The 25,601-nt window shown below is 53.6% G+C and overlaps 3 protein-coding genes across 3 annotated transcripts; 2 read left to right on the top strand and 1 right to left on the bottom strand.

The window, feature by feature from the left end:
- Positions 1-725: 725 nt before the first annotated feature.
- LOC135311171 (olfactory receptor 14J1-like) lies at positions 726-2,583 on the top strand. Its single transcript, XM_064440308.1, has one exon. The coding sequence runs from the start codon at positions 1,669-1,671 to the stop codon at positions 2,581-2,583; it is 915 nt and encodes a 304-aa protein (XP_064296378.1). The 5' UTR covers positions 726-1,668.
- A 10,040-nt stretch (positions 2,584-12,623) lies between these two features.
- Positions 12,624-13,538, top strand: LOC135311169 (olfactory receptor 14J1-like). The gene has a single exon (XM_064440306.1). It carries the CDS (start codon positions 12,624-12,626, stop codon positions 13,536-13,538), a length of 915 nt encoding a protein of 304 aa, XP_064296376.1.
- Positions 13,539-22,976: 9,438 nt separating this feature from the next.
- Positions 22,977-23,943, bottom strand: LOC135311177 (olfactory receptor 14J1-like). The gene has a single exon (XM_064440311.1). It carries the CDS (start codon positions 23,904-23,906, stop codon positions 22,977-22,979), a length of 930 nt encoding a protein of 309 aa, XP_064296381.1. The 5' UTR covers positions 23,907-23,943.
- Positions 23,944-25,601: the final 1,658 nt, after the last annotated feature.

A 25,601-nucleotide genomic window follows, 5' to 3' on the forward strand; every position in this document is an offset into this window, starting at 1 on the left:
GGAGGTGTCTGCAGGGCAATACTGTAGGGGGGGACCCAGGCATCTCCCTGCCATCCCCTGCAGTGCAGATGCTGTCCCTGGAGCAAACCCTTTTCTCCCCCACTCACAGAGCAGAGCCTCTGCCCTTAAGACCCTGGTGCCATGGCCAGGAGTTGCCCTTCCAGCACCCTGACCACAAAAGTGGAGAAAACCTGCAGTGCCGGCCTGGGTCTCCCTCTCCTGCCTCCCTTGGCAGGGTACTTCGGCACGTGCTCTTCTGCTCCTGGCTGCCCTTGTTATTGCTGTTATGCTCACTGGTGGTGGAGGGTGAGGATTCACGTGTAGCTCAGACACCAATGCTTGATGTATCGTTATGCACATATGTCCGTGGAGAAAAAGCATCCATGTCTCAGCCTGTTCACCTTCGGGGCTCTGGGTACTGCAGTGTGTGTGGCTGGCAATCACCTCAGCCTCTCTTCAGGACATAACAAATGTAGGCGATGGGAGTCTTGCCTTGGGAGGTGCTGCTGGGCTGCAGGCTGCCCCCCAGCAGGGCAAAGCTCTCCATGGCATCTCTGTGCTGTGCAGGAGCCCCATGGAGATGACGCCTCACTGCTGAGGCCATGGAAATGCTGCTGGGTGGCTGTATGTGGGCAGGTGTAATGAGCCCCCTGTGCCCCTGGCTGGGAGGGCAGAGCTGAGATCCTCCTCTCGTACGATGAGGTTTGGAGGGGTTTTGAGATCTGCACTCCGAAACTGGATTCCTCTGCTCCCAGCAGCATCCTGTTTCTTTTGGAGGGAACACCCGAGTGCAATAGTCCTCCAGCTGAAATACCTCATCTACTAGGTGGGTCACCTGGTCATAGAAGGAGATCAGGTTGGTGAGGCAGGACCTGCCTCTCATGAAGCCATGCTGGCTGGGCCTGATCACCTGGTTGTCCTGCACATGCATGGTGCACTCACTCAGGATGAACTGCTCCATATTCTTCCCCGGTACCAAGGTCAAGCTGACAGGCCTGTACTTCCCTGGATCCTCCTTCTGTCCCTTCGTGTGGATGGGTGTCACATCAGCAGTCCTCCAGTTGCCTGGGACCTTTCCTGTTACCCAGGACTGCTGATAAATGATGGAGAGTGGCTTGGCAAGCTCCTCGGCCAGCTCCCTCAGCGCTCTCAGGTGGATCCCATCCAGCCCATTAAACATGTGATTGTCCAGGTGGAGCAGCAGGTCATAATCTCCATCCTCCTGGATTACAGGGGGTCAGCACAGGGCAGCTGAGATCAGGGCTGATGCAAAGGCTGGCTGTCTTCACTTGGCACTAAGGGAAAGTCCTTTTGCCTCTCATCACCCACAAGATTCCACGTGTAGCAGAAATGCCAGGGATTTCTGCATTCAAAGTGCTCCTCACCTGTGGTGGGCAGCTGGAACAGAACACACAAACCAAAATCCCTGCAGCTCTGCTCTACACTCAGGTGAGTTGGGAGGGAAAATTCTAAAAAGTTCTTTGATATCATGATGGATTTAATCTGAGATCAACCCATGGTCCTATTACCCGGTTGCAGTAGGACAGGACTTACTCATGCAGAAGGGCGGTTCTGTAAGAAATGGTATAGTTTTTTCTCAAAGAAGTCTGCCCTAACCTCTCACTTCCTTTATCTCCTTGTTCAGTGCTCCACGCCCAGAGGCAGCAGATGTCCAACAGCAGCTCCATCACACAGTTCCTCCTCCTGGCGTTCACAGACACGCGGGAGCTGCAGCTCCTGCACTTCTGGCTCTCCCTGGCCATCTACCTGGCTGCCCTCCTGGGCAACGGGCTCATCGTCACCGCCATCGCCTGCGACCACCGCCTCCACACCCCCATGTACTTCTTCCTCCTCAACCTCTCCCTCCTCGACCTGGGCTCCATCTCCACCACTCTCCCCAAATCCATGGCCAATTCCCTCTGGGACACCAGGGACATCTCCTACGCAGGATGTGCTGCACAGGCCTTTCTGTTTCTCTTTTTGATATCAGCAGAGTTTTATCTCCTGACGGTCATGGCCTACGACCGCTACGTGGCCATCTGCAAACCCCTGCACTATGGGACCCTGCTGGGCAGCAGAGCTTGTGCCCACATGGCAGCAGCTGCCTGGGCCGGTGGGTTTCTCAATGCTCTGCTGCACACGGCCAGTACATTTTCACTGCCCCTCTGCCATGGCAATGCCCTGGAGCAGTTCTTCTGTGAAATCCCCCAGATCCTCAAGCTCTCCTGCTCAGACACCTACCTCAGGGAGGTCGGGCTTCTTGGGGTCAGTGCCTGTGCAGCATTTGGGTGTTTTGTTTTCATTGTGCTGTCCTATGTGCAGATCTTCAGGGCTGTGCTGAGGATCCCCTCTGAGCAGGGACGGCACAAAGCCTTTTCCACGTGCCTCCCGCACCTGGCCGTGGTCTCCCTGTTTATCATCACTGCCATGTTTGCCTACCTAAAGCCTCCTTCCATCTCCTCTCCATCGATGGACCTCGTGGTGGCAGTGCTGTACTCGGTGGTGCCTCCAGCCGTGAACCCCCTCATCTACAGCATGAGGAACCAGGAGCTCAAGGATGCAGTGTGCAAACTGATGAGCTGATTTTATTTTGAGAAACAAGAAAATGCCTGTTTTCTTCTGCATAGCATTCATAATGAAACTTGTTACAGCCTTAGCCTGCCTTGTGAGGTTTATGGTGTGGTGTCTTTCTTTTTCTTGTGATAATGTTGTGCACAACCAAATTTTATTATTCATCCCACTTCTAGTTCACTGTCTAGCAGCTGAGTTTGTCCAAGAGACTGTGAAATGAGGAATCGTGCTCCGCGTGTATTTCAACAACATAAAGGACCCTGCAGCAAGTTGCTTGTCCAAGACCCTTCCTCTGAAGCCTTCGGGAACTGCAGGGGCCGTGCCTGCGGACAGAGGTGGGGGGAGAAGCGTCCTGGCACAGCAGCACTGCCAGGGAGCAGCAGCATTTTCAGAGCTGCTCTCTTCCCACTTCCACACTCTCCCGTGTTGGTGCAAGGCCTGAGTGCTCTTGGAGCTGGGTCACACTCCTGCTGTGTTTTAGTCCTGTGGCTGCAGGAAGGGACAGGCAAGGAGCACTTCTCTGATACAGCTGACCTCCACATCACCATGTCTGTCATGGAAGGGCATGTCCTGAGCGCAGTATCTGGAGGCATATGTCTTCCTCCAGAGCTGCTCTCAAGGACATGCCCAAGGAACAGCCTCTAAAGAGGCTCATTGGTTTGCTTGGTCTCCATGGCTCAGTGTATTGAGATCATGGACCCGGTATGGGCTTCAAGGGTCTGAGGGCTGGGTCAGGTGTTGTTTGTTGGTGCCAGCACCCATGCAGGTGGCAAACGGTCTCTGATGGACCTTCCTGGGGCTCTAGGGCATGTGACAGGGCTGATGGCAGGTGAATGTTTTCCTGGAGGGACTTGGGAGCTGCCAGGAGAGCAGAGGGGATGTGCAGGGAGGGACAGCGTGTGCCAGGGAGTTAGCAGTGAATGGACCCCACCAAGCACCAGCCTGTCCAGCACGGTGTCACCCAAGGATAATACTCTAAATCTGGGTGTGAACTGGCAAACTGGAGCTCAGCAACCCCAGGGGATGCAGCAGGCACAGGGAAAGGGGTCTGGTGAATGATTTATTTGTCTTACCTTCAGTGAACTTAGATTCATAGAATGCTTTGGGATGGAAGGGACCTTTAGAGATCATCTAGTGCAACCCCCTCAGTGAGCAGGGACATCTTCAACTAGATCAGGTTGCTCAGAACCCTGTCCAACCTCAACTTGAATGTTTCTAGGGATGGGGCCTCCACAACCTCTCTTGGAAATGTGTTCCAGCACTTTAACACCCCCACTGTAAAGAATTTTTTCCTTACATCCAGTCTAAATCTAGCCTCCTTTAGTTTAAAACCATTAACCCCTTGGCCTGTCACAGTGGGCCTTACTAAAGAGGTTGCCCTCATCCTTCCTATCATCCCCCTTTAAGTACTGAAAGGCCACAGTAAGGTCTCCCCAAAGCTGTCTCTTCTCCAGGCTGAACAACCCCAACTCCCTCAGCCTCTCCTCGTAGGAGAGGGGCTCCAGCCCTCGGATCACTTCTGTGGCCCTCCTCTGGACCCTCTCCAACAGCTCCATGTCCTTCCTGTGCTGAGGGCTGCAGAGCTGGATGCAGGACTCCAGGTGGGGTCTGACCAGAGCAGAGCAGAGGGGCAGAATCACCTCCCGCGACCTGCTGGCCGTGCTGCTTTTGATGCAGCCCAGGATACAGTTGGCCTTCTGGGCTGCGAGCGCACATTGTTGGCCCATGTCCAGCTTTTTGATCACCAGCGCTCCCAAGTCCTTCTCCACAGGGCTGCTCTCAATCCCTCCATCCCCCAGCCTATATTGATATTGGGAGTTGCCCCGACCCAGGTGCAGAACCTTGCACTTGGCCTTCTTGAACCTCATGAGGTTCTCACAGGCCCACCTCTCCAGCTTGTCTAGGCCTCTTTGGATGACATCCTGCCCTTGTGGTGTGTCAGCTGCACCACTCAGCTTGGTGTCACCTGCAAACTTGCTGAGGGTGCGCTCGATCCCACTGTCTATGTCATCGATTAAGATACTGAATAGTCCCGGTCCCAGTACGGACCCCTGAGGGACCCCTCGTCACCGATCTCATCACTGATCATCGAGCCATTGACCGCCACCCTCTGGATGCCACCGACCAACCAATTCCTTATCCACCGAACTGTCCACCCATCAAACCTGTATCTCCACAGTTTAGAGAGAAGGATGCTGTGGGAGACCATGTCAAAGGCCTTACAGAAGTCCAGGTAGATGACATCCATAGCTCTTCCCTTGTCCACTGATGCAGTCACTCCATCACAGAAGGCACTAGGTTGGTCAGGCAGGACTTGCTCTTGGTGAAGCCATGCTGGTAGAGTAGACAGTCTGGATGTAGACAGTCTGGAGTGATGGGCCAATAGGAACGGCATGATGTCCAGTTAAGCTTCAACCAAAGTCCTGCTCCTAGAGTGGATGTAGGGTCTGAAACATCATAGGCCAGGCAATGCCTAGGCAGGTAGTAGCTCTGCAGGAAAGGGTCTGCAAGTGTTTGGGTTACATTAGGCAAAAAATGAGCCATCAGCAAAGATGGCCAATAACATCCTGGGCTGTAGGAGCAGCAGCAGAGCCAGGGGAAGCGTTTATCTCTTTCTGCTCAGCTCTTGTTACACCACATCCAGAATACCTGCCCAAGTTTGGGTTCCACACAATGCCAGAGAGACGAGGGCAAGCTGGAGGGCTGCAAAAGGTCAGTGGAGGGCAACAGAGATGGTCAAGGTTGGGGCACTTGTCCTCTTAGGAGAGGCTGAAGGAGCTGGTCTTGTTCACCCTGGAGAAGGGAGGGCTTTGCAGGGAGGATGTAATAGACTTGCATTTTGCATTGCCTGTGGTGAGGCCTCCAAGAAGACACTGTGGTGCAAGGCAGGAGCACAGGAGGCAATGAGCTGAAACACAAGAGGTTCAGGCTCAATATAGGGAGGAACTTTTGCAATGCGAGGACAGTCAGACTTGGGAAGCCATTTCCCAGAGAGCTTGTGCGGCCTCCATCCTTAGAAGTTTCAAAGGCCCATCTGGATAAAACCATGAGAAAGCTGGTGTGAACCTACTTCCAGCAGGATGTTTCCTACAGATGTCTGGGAAGGGCCCTTCCAGCCTGAATGAGGCGCTCATTCCTCCCCCTGAGAAATAACCATCTTGTCAAGGAAGAATGGATGGAAGGAATAACATTAAAGAAATAAAGTTTACTGTCATCAAGAAGAAGAAGAAATTATTTGAGAGCATGTTACTGCTACTGGATTTAGTGGAAGTAGAAATAAGGCAAATTACATGGTAGGTTGCCCCCAGCTGGCAGGTAAGCCCCCACCCAGCTGCTTGCTCGCTCCCCCTGAGCGGGGTGGGGGAGAGCATTGGAAGGGCAAAGTCAGAAGAACTCATGGGTCAGACTAAGGAATTAGTCTCAGTTTGCTTTCCTTCTTCGGCCTTTGCTGAGGGGACTGAATAGCCTCCTCTTTATAGAACCAGAGAGTGGTTTGGGTTGGAAGGGACCTTAGAGATCATCTAGTTCCAACCCCACTGCCTCGGGCAGGGAAAGGGGAACCCATCCCTGGGTGAGCTCAAGCCACCAGCCTTTCGGTTAACAGCCAAACGCGCTGACCAGTTGCCCCACAGAGACTCCCGACGTGAGCTATGTAGTGCTTCCCATGGGCAGGCAGGGGCTCAGCCATTCCCTGCCCCCTGCAGACCAACCACCTGCAATACAGTGCTGGGCACCAGATGAACTCCTCCTGGAGCCTTGCACAAGCACTCTGACCTCAAAGAGCACAGAGGTGCCTCGGGGAGGTCCTCCCCTCACCAAGATGAGCTTCCTCAACTGGTGTTTTTGGGGTTACATGAATGGTGACTGGAGAAACCGGGTCATCCCTTGAGGATGGAAAGCCCTGAGAGCTTCTTAGCTTCTCAGTTAGTTGTTACGATATCGTAAGTCGGCAAATATAAGAACCCTCTAAAACTCCAACTGTAGTTTTAGAAAGCAGGTGTTCTTTATTGCGACACCAGACACGCAGGGGATCGTTCGACCTAGTGTGCGCGCTGAGTTCCTCTGCTACAGGGGTTATATGCAATCAAAACATACATATTCACTGAATTTCTAGGAAATAATTACCATATTCGTACTACTGTTGGAACTGATTAATATACGCAAAATGTCCTTAATGCATGCGCATTCATGTTCACTGGTGGTCTTCCAGGGTCCTCTGGTGGTCGTCGAGTCTTCCTCACTGTGTCTGCTGGTTGAACGCAGTCTCTGGGCATGCTCAGTTCGTTTTTGGCTTGGTTACACAACCCTTACTGATAGTAAACAAGCTTATTCTAGTACCTTTCCCTTATTTATTCTACTCAAGGATATAGTGTCTCCAGACTCCCTCCTATCTAATCAGATATAGCAAGTTCTAAGACTATCTTGTTCATAAAATATTCCAAGTATTTCAAAACCTAGCTATGTTGCTCCAGTTAGAGGAGGCCGTATGTCCTTCTGAAGCCAGTATCAGGCATCACACTCCCCACACTTGGATGGGCCTCAGGAAGCCTTTCGCTGCTCTAGAGGCTGGTTCATTTTCCAGTATCTGCAGTTCAGGAACTTGGCACCAGAGGGCTCATTAACATCCAAAATGCCACTACAAGCCAAGCCGCCCTCCATAATTCCCCCTAATTCTTCAAGTCTTGTGCGGCTGATCTGAGAGATTCCAGGAGTGTAGCCAAAATGAGACGATTTCACTCATAAATTACAATAAACCAGGATTTCTTCTTTCCCATTTTTCTTTAGTTTTCAGCTTACACAACAAGTGATATCAGCCACCCCCGATTCCTACTGATCCAGAGTGTCTCCTGACAAACCCCAAACGCCGAGAAAATGTATGATCCTTTCTGTATGACACTGTGTGGGCAAACTCTGCCCCCTCCCCCCCCCGCCCCCATACCCTCTGCCATGTCTGTCATCAGCCACCTGGGACTGGCATCATGCTTTCTCAAATCTAAGCTTTTTCCACTAAAGTCTGCAGCTGAATGATTCAGCTCACCTGCGTCGTTCCCACCTGTTCTGGTTGGAAAACCAGCTGTGCACAGTCACAGAAGGATGTTTCTTACCTGCCAAGGAAAAAAAAAAAAAAAAAAAAAAAAAGGAAGAAAGGAAAAGAAAGGGATAGTTCAATAAAAAATAAAACACATTCCTCAGCTGCATCTGAAGCCCAAGTTGCCTCCACTGAAGTCCGCTTTCCACAATGGGCAACCTTAGTGGAAAACCTTCAGCGAGATACATAGGGAAGGAGAGGTATGAGCATAATTAAGGATTTGGCTAAAGGGACCATCAGGCAGGCTGCAGAAAGCTGAGATGGGGTCAGTTTAAGCAGGACGTGTGGAAAGATGTGAAAGAGTAGCGAGAGTCAGTGCAGAGGAAAGTCAATATTTCTTCTCCTGAGTGTGGTACACAGGGTGGAAATTTCCCTGCTGGCATCGTGGCATCATGTCACCCACATTAACTGTGGTGATTTACATGTATGGGGCTTTATTGATCAAAGACCCCATCCATGGGTGAGTGACTTGAGACACCACAGCTGTGAGCTGCAACTGCTCACACAGAAGTCTTTCCTAAATTGGTGTTTTGCGATCCATGGATGCTGAACGGAGAGACATGGCTATTTCTGGAAGGGGGGATGGAAAACCCTGCTGGGAAACCTGGCTGCTGCCTGGTGCAGGTCCAGGGAATCACCCTTCATGGATGCACATGATGCTCAGGAAGCTGTCCTGAACCAGACACTAACTCCAAGAGCAAGGAGTACTGTGTCCCCAGGGACCCAGCCTTTCCTTTATGCTGTCCTCAGGAAGTTCTCAATCCAGAACACTGGCTTTCCTCGTTGGTCTCTAACAGTGCTTATTTTTTGTTATCGATAGTATCACCTGTCCATCTGGAAGTTGCATTTAGGCAGACCTACTCCTCCTGTGGGACTCATCATGTAGATCTAAGACATAATATCATAGGATCATAGAATGGTTTGGGTTGGAAGGGACCTTAAAGATGGGCCATGGCCACGGGTAGGGACACCTTCCACTAGACCAGGTTGCTCAAAGGCCCAGCCAACCTGGCCTAGAACGCTTCCGGGGATGAGGCATCCACAAGTTCTCTGGGCAGCCTGTTCCAGTACCTCACCATACTCATGGTAAACAATTTCTTCCTTCTAACCTAAATCTACCCTCTTTCAGGTTAAAGCCATCACCCCTTGTCCTATCACTACACGCCCTTGTAAAAATGTCCCTCCAGCTTTCCTATAGTCCCTCTTCAGATACTGGACGGCCGCAATAAGGTCTCCCCACAGCCTTCTCTTCCCCAGGGTGAACAACCCCAACTCTCTCAGCCTGTCTTCACAGGAAAGGCACTCCAGCCCTCTGATTATCTTGGTGACCCTCCTCTGGACTTGCTCCAACAGGTCCATGTCGTCCTTTGGTTGGGGGCCCCAGAGCTGGCCACAGGATTCCAGGTGGGGTCTCACAAGAGCAGAGTAGAGGGGGAGAATCCCCTCCCTCAACCTGCTGGTCACGCTTCTTTTGATGCAGCCCAGGATACAGTTGGCTTTCTGGGCTGCAAGCACCCATTGCTGGGTCATGTTGAGCTTCTCATCCACCAACACCCCCAAGTCCTTCTCCTCAGGGCTGCCCTCAATCCATTCTCCACCCAGCCTGTATTCGTGCTTGGGATTGCCCCAACCCATGTGCAGGACCTTGCACTTGGCCTTGTTGAACTTCATGAGGTTCCCACGGGCCCACCTCTCAAGCCTCTCAAGGTCCCCCTGGATGGCATCCCTTCCCTCCAGCGTGCCGACCTCACCACACAGCTTGGAGTTGCCTGCAGCCTTGCTGAGGGTGCACTCAATCCCACTCTCCATGGCACTGACAAAGATGTCAAACAGCACTGGTCCCAACACCGACCCCTGGGGAGCGCCACTCGTCACTGGTGCTGTGCTGTCTCTGCAAGCCCTGGCATCTCACGTAGCTCCGTGGGCCTGGATTTAAACATTACATTGAGTAGATACCCTGAATTCTATAAGGCAATGAGGGGACGAACGTGAGGCAGCTGCCCATAGAGTGAGTGGAGACCTAGTAAATACAGCTGGTGGAGAAAAGAAAGAGAGACTGAGCTCCCCCTGTGGCACACGGCTCCAGCTGCTCACATGAATACCTTTAAAGGCTGCCCTGAACATAGATGAGTATGGGCAGGTTCAGTTGCCCTTATTTTGGGCATCAGCTGTCATTTCAGGTGGCCAATGCAAATTCCCAGCAGCCTCTAAAAGTATTCCCCCAGGTGTCGGCCTGTCTCTATGAACGGCTCCATTACAGCTTGCAGTTGCCTGAACATACCTTCGACCCCCACCCCCCCGACACCTTAAACGTCACCAGATGTTCTGTCTGAACAGCCCAGTCCTGCCCTCCATCTTCATTAATTGTCATGGCAGCTGGGACAAGGAGCTCACACGCAGGTGCCCATGTAGTGCCCACCTGAACGCCTGATTCAAGGGGAATCTCACCTCCTGTTGCTTTGCGTTGTGCATGGGAGGGAGCTGAGCCCACTTCGAGCCCCAGGACTGCCAGCCCACACAGGAGATGTGTCTATTTACTCAGCTGCGTCCGTTCCCTCAGCAGGGGTAAGGGAGAGCCCTCCTTGTAGCTGTCTGCTTGTCCTGTCTAGTGATGGGACAAGGAAAGGTGATCCTCATGCCCAAACCATTTCCTCATAGGAGAAATAACAGTGCTGGGAAGAAGTGTCTCCCTCCAGCTGAGGGAGGGAACCTCAGGGATTCATTCAGCCCGTTTCACAGCAGGTTCCCCTGGAGCCCCAGGGACACCTGGAGGGAGCCGCGAGGGGCAGAGAAAGGGCTGCCTGGGGCTGGGCCTCTGCTGCTGAGCTGGGCTGGGCTCCTGGGACAAAGGCAGCTGCTGGCAATGAGGCAGCGCTGCCGAGAGACAGCTCTGCCCAGGAGCAGCTCCTCTGCCAAGCGCAGCAGGGCTGAGGGCACTGCCTGCAGGCACCGAGGGCAGAGGAGCCGGGCAGGGAGAGGGGAAAGGCAGCCTGGGCTGGGGGGATGCTGGGAGCTGACTGCAGGGAAGGATCTTCACAGCCCTCTGCATGGTAAGTCTCTGGGTGGAGGACAATGTAGCTGGTGTTCTGGGAGGGATATCCAAAAGCTGCTGCATCCCACAGCATAGGTGACCCTTGAGGAGGACTCTCACAGCTGCCCTTGCACAGAGGAGGAGGACGTGATGAGGAGCAGCACTTCCCTGCGGCACTGTCAGAAGGACAGGGCACGGCGGCTGCCTTCGCCCGGGGATGCTGCAGGGCTTTGCAGGCACGTGTGCAGGCAGGGGTGCCCAGGGCTGTCCTTGCGAGCAGGGTCCCTGCGCCCCAGGGGTCTGTGTGCTGGGGCAGGGACTCTGCCGCCTGCCAGGCTCAGCACTCAGCCTGCCCGGGGAGCTCCCCACAGCGCTGTGGGGACAAGCTGTGGGTGGAAGGAGTGACCCTGGCAGGGCAGGGTCCTTCTGCTGTCCGGAGGGTGCAGCGTGGGTCAGGGCTGCTCAGGCTTCTCCATCAGCCTGAGGACATTTGCAGAGGGTCATTTGAAAGATGGCAGTCAAGGTCGGGGGTTTCCTGAAAGGGAAGAAGTCTGTGCTTTGTGTCTTCTCTTCCTGGTTGTCTGGGTGGGCAGTGGGAGATGGGAAGTTGTTTCTCTGCTCTGGCGTAGGCACTGAGACCCCTGTTCACGTTAGGACCTGTCTGAGCTGCTCCTTAGCCCCCGCACGCACAGAGCTGTGCCTGGGCAGTGCCCTGCTGCCAGGAGGTGTCTGCAGGGCAATACTGTAGGGGGGGACCCAGGCATCTCCCTGCCATCCCCTGCAGTGCAGATGCTGTCCCTGGAGCAACCCCTTGTCTCCCCCACACCCACAGAGCAGAGCCTGTGCTCTTAATACACTGGGGCCATGGCCAGGAGTTGCCCTTCCAGTAGCCTGAGCACCAAAGATTTGTATTTTGTGAGGCTGGCAGTGATCTCAGCCTCTCTTCAGGACGTAACAAATGTAGGCGATGGGAGTCTTGCCTTGGGAGGTGCTGCTGGGCTGCAGGCTGCCCCCCAGCAGGGCAAAGCTCTCCATGGCATCTCTGTGCTGTGCAGGAGCCCCATGGAGATGACGCCTCACTGCTGAGGCCATGGAAATGCTGCTGGGTGGCTGTATGTGGGCAGGTGTAATGAGCCCCCTGTGCCCCTGGCTGGGAGGGCAGAGCTGAGATCCTCCTCACGTATGATGAGGTTTGGAGGGGTTTGGAGATCTGCACTCCGAAACTGGATTCCTCTGCTCCCAGCAGCATCCTGTTTCTTTTGGAGGGAACAGCAGAGTGCAACAGTCCCACAGCTGCAAGAGCTGCCAGCACAGGGCAGCTGAGATCAGGGCCGATGGACAGACCAGTGTCCTCCACTTGGCGCGAAGGGACAGTCCCTTTGCCCCTCAGCACCCACATGATTTCACCTGCAGTGCAGCAGAAATGCCACGGATTTCTGCATTCAAAGCACTCCTCAGCTGTGGTGGGTAACTAGAAGGGAACGCAGAAAACACAACCCCCACAGCTCTGCTCTGCGCTCGGGTGAGTTGGGAGCAACAATGCTGAAAAGCTCTTTGATAACACCAGTGGATGTAGTCTGAGCTCACCCCGTGTTCCTACTTGCCTGTTGCGTTAGGGCAGGACTGACTCCTGCAGGGCCCACAGCAGAGCCACCTTCCCTCCACCAGCACCAACCAGAGCTCAACAAAAGTGTTCCTGGAAAGTGAAAGGCAGTTTCAGGGTTTCTGGAAGAAAAAGATTAGTTTTTCTCTAAAGAAGTGCACCCTAACTTCTCACTTCCTTTACCTTCTTCAACAGATCCCCACACCCCAATGCATAAAATGTGAGTGTGTGTAGTATGAGAAATGGCTTGGATTTCACCCAGAGTACTCTCCCCTAACATCTCACTGTCCTTTTCGCCTTGTTCACAGCTCCTCACCCAGAGGCAGCAGATGTCCAACAGCAGCTCCATCACACAGTTCCTCCTCCTGGCGTTCACAGACACGCGGGAGCTGCAGCTCCTGCACTTCTGGCTCTCCCTGGCCATCTACCTGGCTGCCCTCCTGGGCAACGGGCTCATCGTCACCGCCATCGCCTGCGACCACCGCCTCCACACCCCCATGTACTTCTTCCTCCTCAACCTCTCCCTCCTCGACCTGGGATGCATCTCCACCACTCTCCCCAAATCCATGGCCAATTCCCTCGGGGACACCAGGGACATCTCCTACGCAGGATGTGCTGCACAAGCCTTTCTGTTTGTCTTTTTGATGTCAGCAGAGTTTTATCTCCTGACGGTCATGGCCTACGACCGCTACGTGGCCATCTGCAAACCCCTGCACTACGGGACCCTGCTGGGCAGCAGAGCTTGTGCCCACATGGCAGCAGCTGCCTGGGCCGGTGGGTTTCTCAATGCTCTGCTGCACACGGCCAGTACATTTTCACTGCCCCTCTGCCATGGCAATGCCCTGGAGCAGTTCTTCTGTGAAATCCCCCAGATCCTCAAGCTCTCCTGCTCAGACACCTACCTCAGGGAGGTCGGGCTTCTTGGGGTTAGTGCCTGTGCAGCATTTGGGTGTTTTGTTTTCATTGTGCTGTCCTATGTGCAGATCTTCAGGGCTGTGCTGAGGATCCCCTCTGAGCAGGGACGGCACAAAGCCTTTTCCACGTGCCTCCCGCACCTGGCCGTGGTCTCCCTGTTTATCAGCACTGCCATGTTTGCCTACCTAAAGCCTCCTTCCATCTCCTCTCCATCGATGGACCTGGTGGTGGCAGTGCTGTACTCGGTGGTGCCGCCAGCCGTGAACCCCCTCATCTACAGCATGAGGAACCAGGAGCTCAAGGATGCAGTGTGCAAACTGATGAGATGATTTTATTTTGAGAAACAAGAAAATGCCTGTTTTCTTCTGCGTAGCATTCATAATGAAACTTGTTACAGCCTTAGCCTGCCTTGTGAGGTTTATGGTGTGGTGTCTTTCTTTTTCTTGTGATAATGTTGTGCACAACCAAATTTTATTATTCATCCCACTTCTAATTCACTGTCTAGCAGCTGAGTTTGTCCAAGAGACTGTGAAATGAGGAATCGTGCTCCGCGTGTATTTCAACAACATAAAGGACCCTGCAGCAAGTTGCTTGTCCAAGACCCTTCCTCTGAAGCCTTCGGGAACTGCAGGGGCCGTGCCTGCGGACAGAGGTGGGGGGAGAAGCGTCCTGGCACAGCAGCACTGCCAGGGAGCAGCAGCATTTTCAGAGCCGCTCTCTTCCCACTTCCACACTCTCCCGTGTTGGTGCAAGGCCTGAGTGCTCTTGGAGCTGGGTCACACTCCTGCTGTGTTTTAGTCCTGTGGCTGCAGGAAGGGACAGGCAAGGAGCACTTCTCTGATACAGCTGACCTCCACATCACCATGTCTGTCATGGAAGGGCATGTCCTGAGCGCAGTATCTGGAGGCATATGTCTTCCTCCAGAGCTGCTCTCAAGGACATGCCCAAGGAACAGCCTCTAAAGAGGCTCATTGGTTTGCTTGGTCTCCATGGCTCAGTGTATTGAGATCATGGACCCGGTATGGGCTTCAAGGGTCTGCGGGCTGGGTCAGGTGCTGTTTGTTGGTGCCAGCACCCATGCAGGTGGCAAACGGTCTCTGATGGACCTTCCTGGGGCTCTAGGGCATGTGACAGGGCTGATGGCAGGTGAATGTTTTCCTGGAGGGACTTGGGAGCTGCCAGGAGAGCAGAGGGGATGTGCAGGGAGGGACAGCGTGTGCCAGGGAGTTAGCAGTGAATGGACCCCACCAAGCACCAGCCTGTCCAGCACGGTGCCACCCAAGGATAATACTCTAAATCTGGGTGTGAAATGGCAAACTGGAGCTCAGCAACCCCAGGGGACGCAGCAGGCACAGAGAAAGGGGTCTGGTGAATGATTTATTTGTCTTACCTTCAGTGAACTTAGATTCATAGAATGCTTTGGGATGGAAGGGACCTTTAGAGGTCTTCTAGTGCAACCCCCTCAGTGAGCAGGGACATCTTCAACTAGATCAGGTTGCTCAGAACCCTGTCCAACCTCAACTTGAATGTTTCTAGGGATGGGGCCTCCACAACCTCTCTTGGAAATGTGTTCCAGCACTTTAACACCCCCACTGTAAAGAATTTTTTCCTTACATCCAGTCTAAATCTAGCCTCCTTTAGTTTAAATACATTAACCCCTTGGCCTGTCACAGTGGGCCTTACTAAAGATATTGCCCTCATCCTTCCTATCATCCCCCTTTAAGTACTGAAAGGCCACAGTAAGGTCTCCCCAAAGCTGTCTCTTCTCCAGGCTAAACAACCCCAACTCTCTCAGCCTCTCCTCGTAGGAGAGGGGCTCCAGCCCTCGGATCACTTCTGTGGCCCTCCCCTGGACCCTCTCCAACAGCTCCATGTCCTTCCTGTGCTGAGGGCTGCAGAGCTGGATGCAGGACTCCAGGTGGGGTCTGACCAGAGCAGAGCAGAGGGGCAGAATCACCTCCCGCGACCTGCTGGCCGTGCTGCTTTTGATGCAGCCCAGGATACAGTTGGCCTTCTGGGCTGCGAGCGCACATTGTTGGCCCATGTCCAGCTTTTTGATCACCAGCGCTCCCAAGTCCTTCTCCACAGGGCTGCTCTCAATCCCTTCATCCCCCAGCCTATATTGATACTGGGGGTTGCCCCATCCCAGGTGCAGAACCTTGCACTTGGCCTTCTTGAACCTCACGAGGCTCTCACAGGCCCACCTCTCCAGCTTGTCTAGGCCTCTTTGGATGACATCCTGCCCTTCTGGTGTGTCAGCTGCACCACTCAGCTTGGTGTCACCTGCAAACTTGCTGAGGGTGCGCTCGATCCCACTGTCTATGTCATTGATGAAGACATTAAATAGAAGCAGTCCCAGTATGGACCCCCTGAGGGACCCCACTTGTCCTAGTTCCCCACCTGGATGTTGAGCCATTGGTCACTGCCCTCTGGATGTGACCATCCAGCCAGTTCCTTATCCACCAAACAGTCCACCCATCAAATCTGTATCTCTCCATTTTAGAGAGAAGGATGCTGTGGGGAATCGTGTCTAAGGTCTTGCAGAAGTCCAGATCGATGACATCCATAGCTCTTCCCTTGTCCATTGATGCAGTCCCTCCATCATAGAAGGCCGTTAGGTTGGTCAGGCAGGACTTGCCCTTGGTGAAGCCATGCTGGCTGCCTCGGATCACCTCCCTGTCCTTACCATAGCTTCTAGCAGGATCTGTTCCACAATCTTCCCCGGCACAGAGGTGAGGCTGACAGGACAGTTGTTCCCCGGCCCCCCTTTCTACCCTTTCTAAAGATGGGCACAATGTTTCCCTTCTTCCAGTCACCAGGGACCTCACCTGGCTGCCAAGACTTTTCAAATATCATGAAGAGTGGCTTGGCAACTACGTCAGCCAGTTCCCTCAGGACTCAGATGCACCTCATCACGTCTGATACACTCGTGTATGTTCAGGCTCCTCAGGTGGTCACGAATCCAATATTCCCTTACAGTGGGAGGGGCTTTACACCCTGGTCTCCATCCTGTGGTCCATCAGCTCACGAGGGTGAGGAGAGAGGTTACCAGTGAAGGCTGCGGCAAAAAAAATTGTAGAGCACCTCGGCCTTCCCCTCATCTGTTGTTACTAGGCCATCATTCTTGTTCATCGGAGGGGTATGGTTTCTTTAACCTTCCTTTTCTGGTTGACATGCCTGTAGAAGCCCTTCTTGTTATTCTTTGCATCCCTTGCCAAATTCAGCTCCAGCTGCGCCTTGGCCCTCCTCGCCCCATCCCTACACAACCAGGCAGCGTCCCTATCCTCTTCCCAGGATACCTGTCCCTGCTTCCACTGCCTGTGCAGTTCCCTCTTGCTCTTTCGTTTAACCAGCATGTCTCGACTCAGCCTTGTCTATAGTGCTGTTAATACAAAAATTATGAAAAAAGTCATGAAAATTCCTAAAAGTCCTAGCAATGCTGGAGAGGAGGACTTTTTCAGCTATTCCATTGAGTTCTTTTCTGCAGAGGTTTCAAGAATTTCCTTCAATCTACATTCGCAGTTGGATTTGCTTCTCCACACAGAGGCTGCAAGTGCCCTGGGGTAGCTGAAGAAGCCGTGTGTGCCAAGGGATATGCTAGTCCTTCTGGAGCACGAGCTGCTCTGCAGGCAGAGTACCTCGGGGTGGTGGGGAGCATCACCTGCCTCCAGCACTGCCGGGGCGGCTGAGCCGGGACCTCTCCAGCACAGCAGCACGTTGTGCATGGCTGCTGGCTGTGAGGCCGTGTCTGCCTGGCCAGCAGTGGGGAGAGAGATACTTGGAGGTCTTCAGAGCCGTTACAATACAGCCCCCAACAAGATGAAATATTTGGGGAGGTTAGGGGAATCTGGGACCAGGGAGATGGGAGATTTGGTGGAGGGAAGAGGGTCTTGGCCAAACAAGATGAAAGACTTTGAAGAGGAAAGATCTGTTCAGGTAATTTTGATGCCACTGTGACAGTGTCTGTGAAAACATTCCTGTTAAGCCTTTCCCCTGGGCCAGCAGGAGGTGCAAGGCTGTGAGGGTGGCTGTGATTTCACATCTGTCTCTGGAGTTGATAGGCCAGCAGCAGAAATGTGGCTGGGAAAGGGACTGTGAGGTCACCTCTTCCTGAAGTAGCTGGTACGCCAGCCCTGGAATCATGGTTAGGATACATGCTTTTAGGCTCACACCTGCCAGTGTCTCTGATAGGCCAGCAAAGGCACGTGGTTGGCAAGTTGATTGTGGGAGTCCCTTTCCCTGAGTACCTGGTTGGCCCATCCAGGAAGAGGGCTTGGATACGGTTGTCACGTCCTTTGTGCCCGAGTACCTGATGGGACAGCAGCAGGCACGCGGTTTGGTTGGGTTTATCCCAGAAGCTGAAAGGCCAGCAGCAGCCATGTGGCTTTCACCAGGAGAAAAGATCATGATGAGGTTACTTCCCTCTGGACAGCTGGTGCAGCAAGTCTTGGAGATCCCATCTGTAGAAGGGTCATCCCGTTTTGCTCCTGTGAGCACTTTCAGTGTTTTCTTCAAGGGAAAATCTGTCAAGGCATCATTTCTACTGCCCGCAAAGAGGCTGTTCACATGTGAATCCGTTGTTGCAGTTTTGGATATAGGTAAGGACATGCAGGTGACCTAATGACTGGTACCAGGTGGGAGCTTCCTGCAGGCTTCTCATTACAATCAAATTCATTCTGCAAGCCAGGAGTGTGCCCAGCACAACACAGCCTGAAGGCTGAGCTGTACGTGGAGCGCGGCACAGCACAGGCCTGGGCCTGCTCAGGTTTGCTGTTACATGGCTCACTAACTTCTTGATGTACAACGCTCTTCTGGTGGGCATCCCGGAGCTGCCTGAGGAAGGCTGGGAAGGGGACTTCCATTGCGTGTAACCCCTGTAGCAGAGCAACTCGGCGCACACACTAGGTGGGACGATCCCCCGTGTGCCTGGCATAGCAATAACGAAGGCCTGCTTTCTGAAACTACAGATGGAGTTTTAGAGGGTTCCTATAGTTGCTGACTTACGGTATCAACCCGCCAGGGTGGGAATGATCTCCTGGAGATGTGTTTCACACAAAGACAGGGCAGGACTGGTGGAAGAGATGGAGGGCAGCTTCGGCCGCAGCGTGAGTGAGGTGGCAGAGTAGAAAACCCTGTGGGAAGGGAGCAAGACAAACTGTAGCAGGGCTGAGCAGGGAGGAAGGATGGCCTCCCCCACCTGCTGGCAGTGCTCTTCCTAGTGCAGCCCAGGATGTTGTTGTCTGCCTTTGCTGTAAAGCTGCAAAGGTGGGAGAAGGGAGGGCTTTGGCGAGACCTAGTAAGAGCCTTCCCATATCTTCTTGGATATCAGCAAGTAAATGGAGCCAGGTTCCTCACTGTTGTGCAGGAGGGGAGGATGAGGGCCAATAGGCATCGGTGAGACAGGTGAGGAGAAAATTTCTCCCCATCAAGACAGTCAAGCACTGAAGCAGATTTCCCAGAGAGCTTGTGTCATCTCCATCCCTGGAGCTTTTCAAGCCCCAAATGAATACAGCCATGAGTAACCTGGTCTGAGCCCATAGCTGACCCTCCTCTGAGCAGCAGGTGGGCTGAGACAGCTCACGAGATCCCTTCCAGCATAAACAATTCAGCGTTTCCTTCCACCACAGATGGTGCCTTCATGATGGGTGGCAAAGCGCTCAGGATCCCAGTGACCACTGAAGTCAGCCAGAAGGAATTTTGGTCAGATGATCTGTGGCCTTCTTGTCTCACTCCAGGCGTTGTTGCTCAGCTGCAGGGCTGCATGGCAGGTACCCCAAAAACAGCCCTGATCACTTCATTTGCTTTTCTTTCTTTTCCCCCTCTTTTCCCACTCACAATTCCTTCCCCTTGACCATCCTTGTACCAGCCCATGCAAAAAGCCCACCTCTGTTTACCCTTTCTTCCCTGTGCCTAGTTTGGCTTCCTTTGCACCCTGAGCTTGTACCTTCCTTTGTTTCTGAGCTTGTCACCACGGCAATTCCTACCTTGCTGAGCAATTCCATTAAACCAGTACCTCCTATTATTATCAGTAGTGTTTTGTAATGCCTGATAATTATTTTGTCAGAGGCACCATGTGTCAGGGTGAACCATCCGTACATGCACATCAAGAGCTGGCCCAACAGAGCTTCACTCTTAGAGGACGTTGAGAAATTCTGGGATTTGCTCAGCATAAACCTCCCAGTGTTTTACAAGGAGAAGCTGCAAGTCCTTATTGGGGGCAGGATAACCCCAAACATGGGGGCTGACTGGGACCGAACCTCTAAGCTGTGACCCTGGGGAGGGGGCCTGGGCTTTACGAGCCAGTGGTGCCTGCTCACCATGAATAAGGCCAACCCCATACAAGCCTGCATTAGGGGGACCATGGCCGCCAACACAAGGGAGCCGTTCATACCCCTTGAATCAGCAGTGGTGTGGCCACATCCAGACTAGTGTGTCTGCGTGTGAGCCTCCCGGTTCTGGAAGGAAGAGGAGGAACTGGAGAGGCTCCAGAGGCTATCTGCCAGGTGGGGTTTGGGGCCTGCATGGAGAAGCTGAGGGATCTGGCCTTCTGCAAGGGGAAAACGTGCCGGCACGGGATAGTGCAGGACAGGCTGCAGCAGAGATGGCCGAGGGCTCTGCCAAGACTGAAAGGCCCAAAGGAACCAAGGTCTTTGTCCCCTTGGCTATGGCCACTGAGGCCTTCCAGGAGAAACTTTATTTTGAGGCTCTGGACTTTGTTTCTTCCTCGTCCCTGCTTGAGGATGCCGGGACACGTTGCACAGGTTTTCCATGCTTGGCATTGCTCAGCCTCGTGTCCCACTGTCCGCAGAAAGAGCCCTGAACCACGTGTGAGGGGCAGGATCCACCTTCCCAGGGCTGGGGGTCAGGGCTTGGCCTCTCTGCTTTCTGATAAAATCAGGGTTTTTCTCTGCATTACAGCCACCTGCACAGGGCTCTTCCCTTTCTACAGCCACAGCCTCCAATTAGCTGCTCTAACGAGGCCCTAGGGAGGCTTTGCCAGTAATGGCCCTCATGGGCCTCATTGATGCTTCAGGTACTTTGGGTTTTGCTCTGACTTTGACTTCTTGAGAAGTTCGTTCAGTCTTCTCAGCATCTGAGGTTCATGGACTCACCGCTAATGCACCACGGAGCTCATTAAAATACAAAAAGCTCTAACAAGTTCTGTCTCTTCCTGTAATTTCCTTCAAGTCTTTAAGACTTGCACACCTAATTGGAGTTTTTTCATAGTGTGGTTATGGAGGAAATGTTCATACTGTACCTAATAAAAATGTTGGGGTTTTTCTGAGTTTATTTTAAAGGGTATATTCTATTGATTTTCATTTTAAAGAAGAGGGGATAGAAGCATACTCCAACTGAGACTGATCCAGATTGTCTCCTCAGGAGGTCCGGGCAGGTAGGGAAGCAGTCCCCTGAGGTCTGACACTGTAGGGACAGCTTTGCTCCTCACCTCCCCAGCCCTGCCATTTCTGTCCCTGGCCACCTGGGACTTAGATCACTTTTCCTTGCATCATACTTTTTCACTGGTCTCTGCAGCTGGATGTTACAGCTCCATTGCACCAACTCCCCCCACTCTCCTTCGAGAACTGGCTGCACACAGGCACAGAAGGGTTTTTACTATTTGTAAGGAAAGAAAATTAAAGCATGGCCAGTTTTCGTGATCAGGAAAACACACTCTGCAACCATATGCTAAGTACGAGCTGCCTCTGATGAGGCCGCCTCTCTCAAGGGATAACCTTATCAGAAATGTTTTAGCTAGGGAGATACAAAAGGTAGATATGAACATAATTAAGAGATGGCTAAAGAGCCCATTAGACTACTGAAAACTTCTAACTCCCTGAAGCTCAAAGCTGCTGCATAGGTGAGAGGTATCTGAATGACCAAAGAGTACAGGGAGGAAATAACTGGAGGGTAATGGAAAGGGCCTTTGTGCCGAGAGATGCTGCTGAAAAGATGACTTTAGGAAAGGTCGTTCTATCCTGGACAGGCTAACCCACTACAGCACCACCACATCAGGACTGCTGCGTCGAGCCTGGGGCTCACTGGCACAAGGAAGGTGCTGACAGACTGGAGCAAGTCCTGCCAAGGCCAGGAGGATGGTTGGTGCCTGGAGCACCTTCTGGACAAGGAGAGGCTGAGAGAGCTGGGTTTTTGAGAAATCCCTCAGAGACAAACACCGCAGCAAGGACCCAGGCCAGCTGGTGGGATCTCAGTCAGTGGAGATTTCCAAAATTGGTTGAGACAAGCACCTGACTGAGCTGGAGCTGCCTGAGAACAGGCTTGGCTGAGAGCCCAGCTGTGGCAAGAGCTGTGGGACTTGTCGCATAATGACTGTCAGCAGGAAACTGTTTTCCATTTTATTAATAATGGCGGTTGGAGTTGGGTGTCATGAAGGCCCAGAGGAGGATGGGGGTGACCATGCAGCAAAGGTCCCTCCTCAGAGCTGGGGTGTGCGGCCAGCGATGGAAATGGCCAGTGTGTGGGACTGGTCTGGGACAGCCTCCTGGGGCAGCTTCCCTGGGGTGTCCTGGCAACATGGCCCAGGCGAGGCCCCTTTCTTCTGCACCTCTGATGCATTGCTTTCTTCACCATGACGCCTGGCTCTGCACTGTGAGTGCTGTCTGTCCCGGCCCTGCACGCTCACACACCTTAGCTCTGCACTGAGCTCTTTCCCGGGCCCTTTCCAGCCCAGCCATGCCCCTCCCCAGCTCTCCCCACCTCCCCTGCCCTCTCCCAGCCCAGCACAGCCCAGCCGAGCAGCCCAGGCTGGGCTGGCTCCGCAGCGCTGCCCACCGCAGGGTGCTGCAGAGCTCTGGGCACTCACACCACAGCCCCAGCCCCTCTGCAGGGCACAGCAGCTGCTGGGGCAGAGCAGGGGGTTCAGGCTCCCCGTCAGCCCCAGGGCTGCTGCTGGCCACAAGGCCATGAGGAAACAGAGCCTCGTCACTCTCTGGCTCTCCTGAATTCGTACTGTAGCTGATCCCCAAGTCTGACTCAGTTTGCCCCCTTCTCTGCTCCCACCAGCCCCACTGCCCAGGGAAGCACCACACTCCTGGCCCTGGGGGTGCTCAGGCACCTCCTGCATCTCTCCTGCATCCCTCTCCTGTGCCTGCTGGGTTCCCCCTCACTCCATGGCACTGCAGAGTCCTCCTTTGTGGATACGTTGATTCAGTGCTTTACTTTTGGGGACTTCCCTTGGAGGCTGTTTCACCTTCTGAGACTCCATTCGTTTGAACCCCAGGACACATGGTGAGTCCCCACCCTCTCCTCACCCCTCCAAATTCATTTCCAGTGAGTCTGGTATCTGCCATCACTCCTGTCATCCATGAAGCAACCTGAGGAAGTAATGGGGCGCTCATGGACCATCTCCACTGCCACTGGACACCAAGAAGAGAGCCTTTAAAACCAGAACCTTTAATCCAGTGGAACCCAACGTTACCAAGACCTTAACTCCAAAACCACTCAGAACAAAAGGAGAGCAGAAACTTTAAAAGACCAATTCCTCGGGCATTTTCTCAGAAGCAGGTTTGGAGGAAGAGGCCAGCCTTCAGGCACTGCAGCCGGGAGATCCCCTTTTATTGGAGAGCTGCAAGCAGAGAGGCCACACCTGACAGGGTGTTGTGCAAGGGTCAGACACAACAGGATCAAACCTCAACAGTAGGAGTATAAACCCAGAAAATTAGAAAGTTGGATTATCACAACAGCAAAAAGCAGACTCGTGCTCTAAGATAAACTCTGAAACTGTGCAGAGGAGGGGAGGCAGGTTATATTCAGTGAAGCAGCATCCATTGGATTACTCTCCATAAAGCATCCTTGATTTCCTTGTTCCTCATGCCGTAGATGAGGGGGTTCATTGCTGGCGGCACCACCGAGTACAGCACTGCCACCACCAGGTCCAGGGGTGGGGAGGAGATGGAAGGAGGCTTTAGGTAGGCAAACATGGCAGTGCTGATAAACAGGGAGACCACGGCCAGGTGCGGGAGGCACGTGGAAAAGGCTTTGTGCCGTCCCTGCTCAGAGGGGATCCTCAGCACAGCCCTGAAGATCTGCACATAGGACAGCACAATGAAAACAAAACACCCAAATGCTGCACAGGCACTGACCCCAAGAAGCCCGACCTCCCTGAGGTAGGTGTCTGAGCAGGAGAGCTTGAGGATCTGGGGGATTTCACAGAAGAACTGCTCCAGGGCATTGCCATGGCAGAGGGGCAGTGAAAATGTACTGGCCGTGTGCAGCAGAGCATTGAGAAACCCACCGGCCCAGGCAGCTGCTGCCATGTGGGCACAAGCTCTGCTGCCCAGCAGGGTCCCGTAGTGCAGGGGTTTGCAGATGGCCACGTAGCGGTCGTAGGCCATGACCGTCAGGAGATAAAACTCTGCTGACATCAAAAAGGCAAACAGAAAGGCCTGTGCAGCACATCCTGCGTAGGAGATGCCCCTGGTGTCCCCGAGGGAATTGGCCATGGATTTGGGGAGAGTGGTGGAGATGGAGCCCAGGTCGAGGAGGGAGAGGTTGAGGAGGAAGAAGTACATGGGGGTGTGGAGGCGGTGGTCGCAGGCGATGGCGGTGACGATGAGCCCGTTGCCCAGGAGGGCAGCCAGGTAGATGGCCAGGGAGAGCCAGAAGTGCAGGAGCTGCAGCTCCCGCGTGTCTGTGAACGCCAGGAGGAGGAACTGTGTGATGGAGCTGCTGTTGGACATCTGCTGCCTCTGGGCGTGGAGCACTGAACAAGGAGATAAAGGAAGTGAGAGGTTAGGGCAGACTTCTTTGAGAAAAAACTATACCATTTCTTACAGAACCGCCCTTCTGCATGAGTAAGTCCTGTCCTACTGCAACCGGGTAATAGGACCATGGGTTGATCTCAGATTAAATCCATCATGATATCAAAGAACTTTTTAGAATTTTCCCTCCCAACTCACCTGAGTGTAGAGCAGAGCTGCAGGGATTTTGGTTTGTGTGTTCTGTTCCAGCTGCCCACCACAGGTGAGGAGCACTCTGAATGCAGAAATCCCTGGCATTTCTGCTACACGTGGAATCTTGTGGGTGATGAGAGGCAAAAGGACTTTCCCTTAGTGCCAAGTGAAGACAGCCAGCCTTTGCATCAGCCCTGATCTCAGCTGCCCTGTGCTGACCCCCCATAATCCAGGAGGATGGAGATTATGACCTGCTGCTCCACCTGGACAATCACATGTTTAATGGGCTGGATGGGATCCACCTGAGAGCGCTGAGGGAGCTGGCCGAGGAGCTTGCCAAGCCACTCTCCATCATTTATCAGCAGTCCTGGGTAACAGGAAAGGTCCCAGGTAACTGGAGGACTGCTGATGTGACACCCATCCACACGAAGGGACAGAAGGAGGATCCAGGGAAGTACAGGCCTGTCAGCTTGACCTTGGTACCGGGGAAGAATATGGAGCAGTTCATCTTGAGTGACTGCACCATGCATGTGCAGGACAACCAGGTGATCAGGCCCAGCCAGCATGGCTTCATGAGAGGCAGGTCCTGCCTCACCAACCTGATCTCCTTCTACGACCAGGTGACCCACCTAGTAGATGAGGTATTTCAGCTGGAGGACTATTGCACTCGGGTGTTCCCTCCAAAAGAAACAGGATGCTGCTGGGAGCAGAGGAATCCAGTTTCGGAGTGCAGATCTCAAAACCCCTCCAAACCCCATCGTACGTGAGAAGGATCTCAGCTCTGCCCTCCCAGCCAGGGGCACAGGGGGCTCATTACACCTGCCCACATACAGCCACCCAGCAGCATTTCCATGGCCTCAGCAGTGAGGCGTCATCTCCATGGGGCTCCTGCACAGCACAGAGATGCCATGGAGAGCTTTGCCCTGCTGGGGGGCAGCCTGCAGCCCAGCAGCACCTCCCAAGGCAAGACTCCCATCGCCTACATTTGTTACGTCCTGAAGAGAGGCTGAGATCACTGCCAGCCTCACAAAATACAAATCTTTGGTGGTCAGGCTACTGGAAGGGCAACTCCTGGTCATGGCCCCAGTGTATTAAGAGCACAGGCTCTGCTCTGTGGGTGTGGGGGAGACAAGGGGTTGCTCCAGGGACAGCATCTGCACTGCAGGGGATGGCAGGGAGATGCCTGAGTCCCTCCTCCCATGGCATTGCTGGGAAATGTTCTCTCTTTCATCCTGCCCATGCTTCTGTTGCCTAGAGCTCTCCTTGGCCAGGACCTCTTTCTCTGTCCCCACCTCTCCTCCCTGTCAGTGCTCAGAGAGCCCGTCCCACCCGCTGTGTGCTCAGCTCTGCCCTGCAGACACCTCCTGGCAGCAGGGCACTGCCCAGGGACAGCTCTGTGCGTGCGGGGGCTAAGGAGCAGCTCAGACAGGTCCTAACGTGAACAGGGGTCTCAGTGCCTACGCCAGAGCAGAGAAACAAATT

The sequence above is a fragment of the Phalacrocorax carbo genome, unplaced genomic scaffold (assembly GCF_963921805.1).
Source record: "Phalacrocorax carbo unplaced genomic scaffold, bPhaCar2.1 SCAFFOLD_54, whole genome shotgun sequence".
In the NCBI taxonomy this organism is placed as follows: Eukaryota; Metazoa; Chordata; class Aves; order Suliformes; family Phalacrocoracidae; genus Phalacrocorax; species Phalacrocorax carbo.

What these genes read in the sequence shown, in the direction of transcription:
- LOC135311171 (XM_064440308.1), top strand. Translation starts at nt 1,669, where the DNA reads ATGTCCAACAGCAGCTCCATCACACAGTTCCTCCTCCTGGCGTTCACA.
- LOC135311169 (XM_064440306.1), top strand. Translation starts at nt 12,624, where the DNA reads ATGTCCAACAGCAGCTCCATCACACAGTTCCTCCTCCTGGCGTTCACA.
- LOC135311177 (XM_064440311.1), bottom strand. Translation starts at nt 23,906, where the DNA reads ATGTCCAACAGCAGCTCCATCACACAGTTCCTCCTCCTGGCGTTCACA.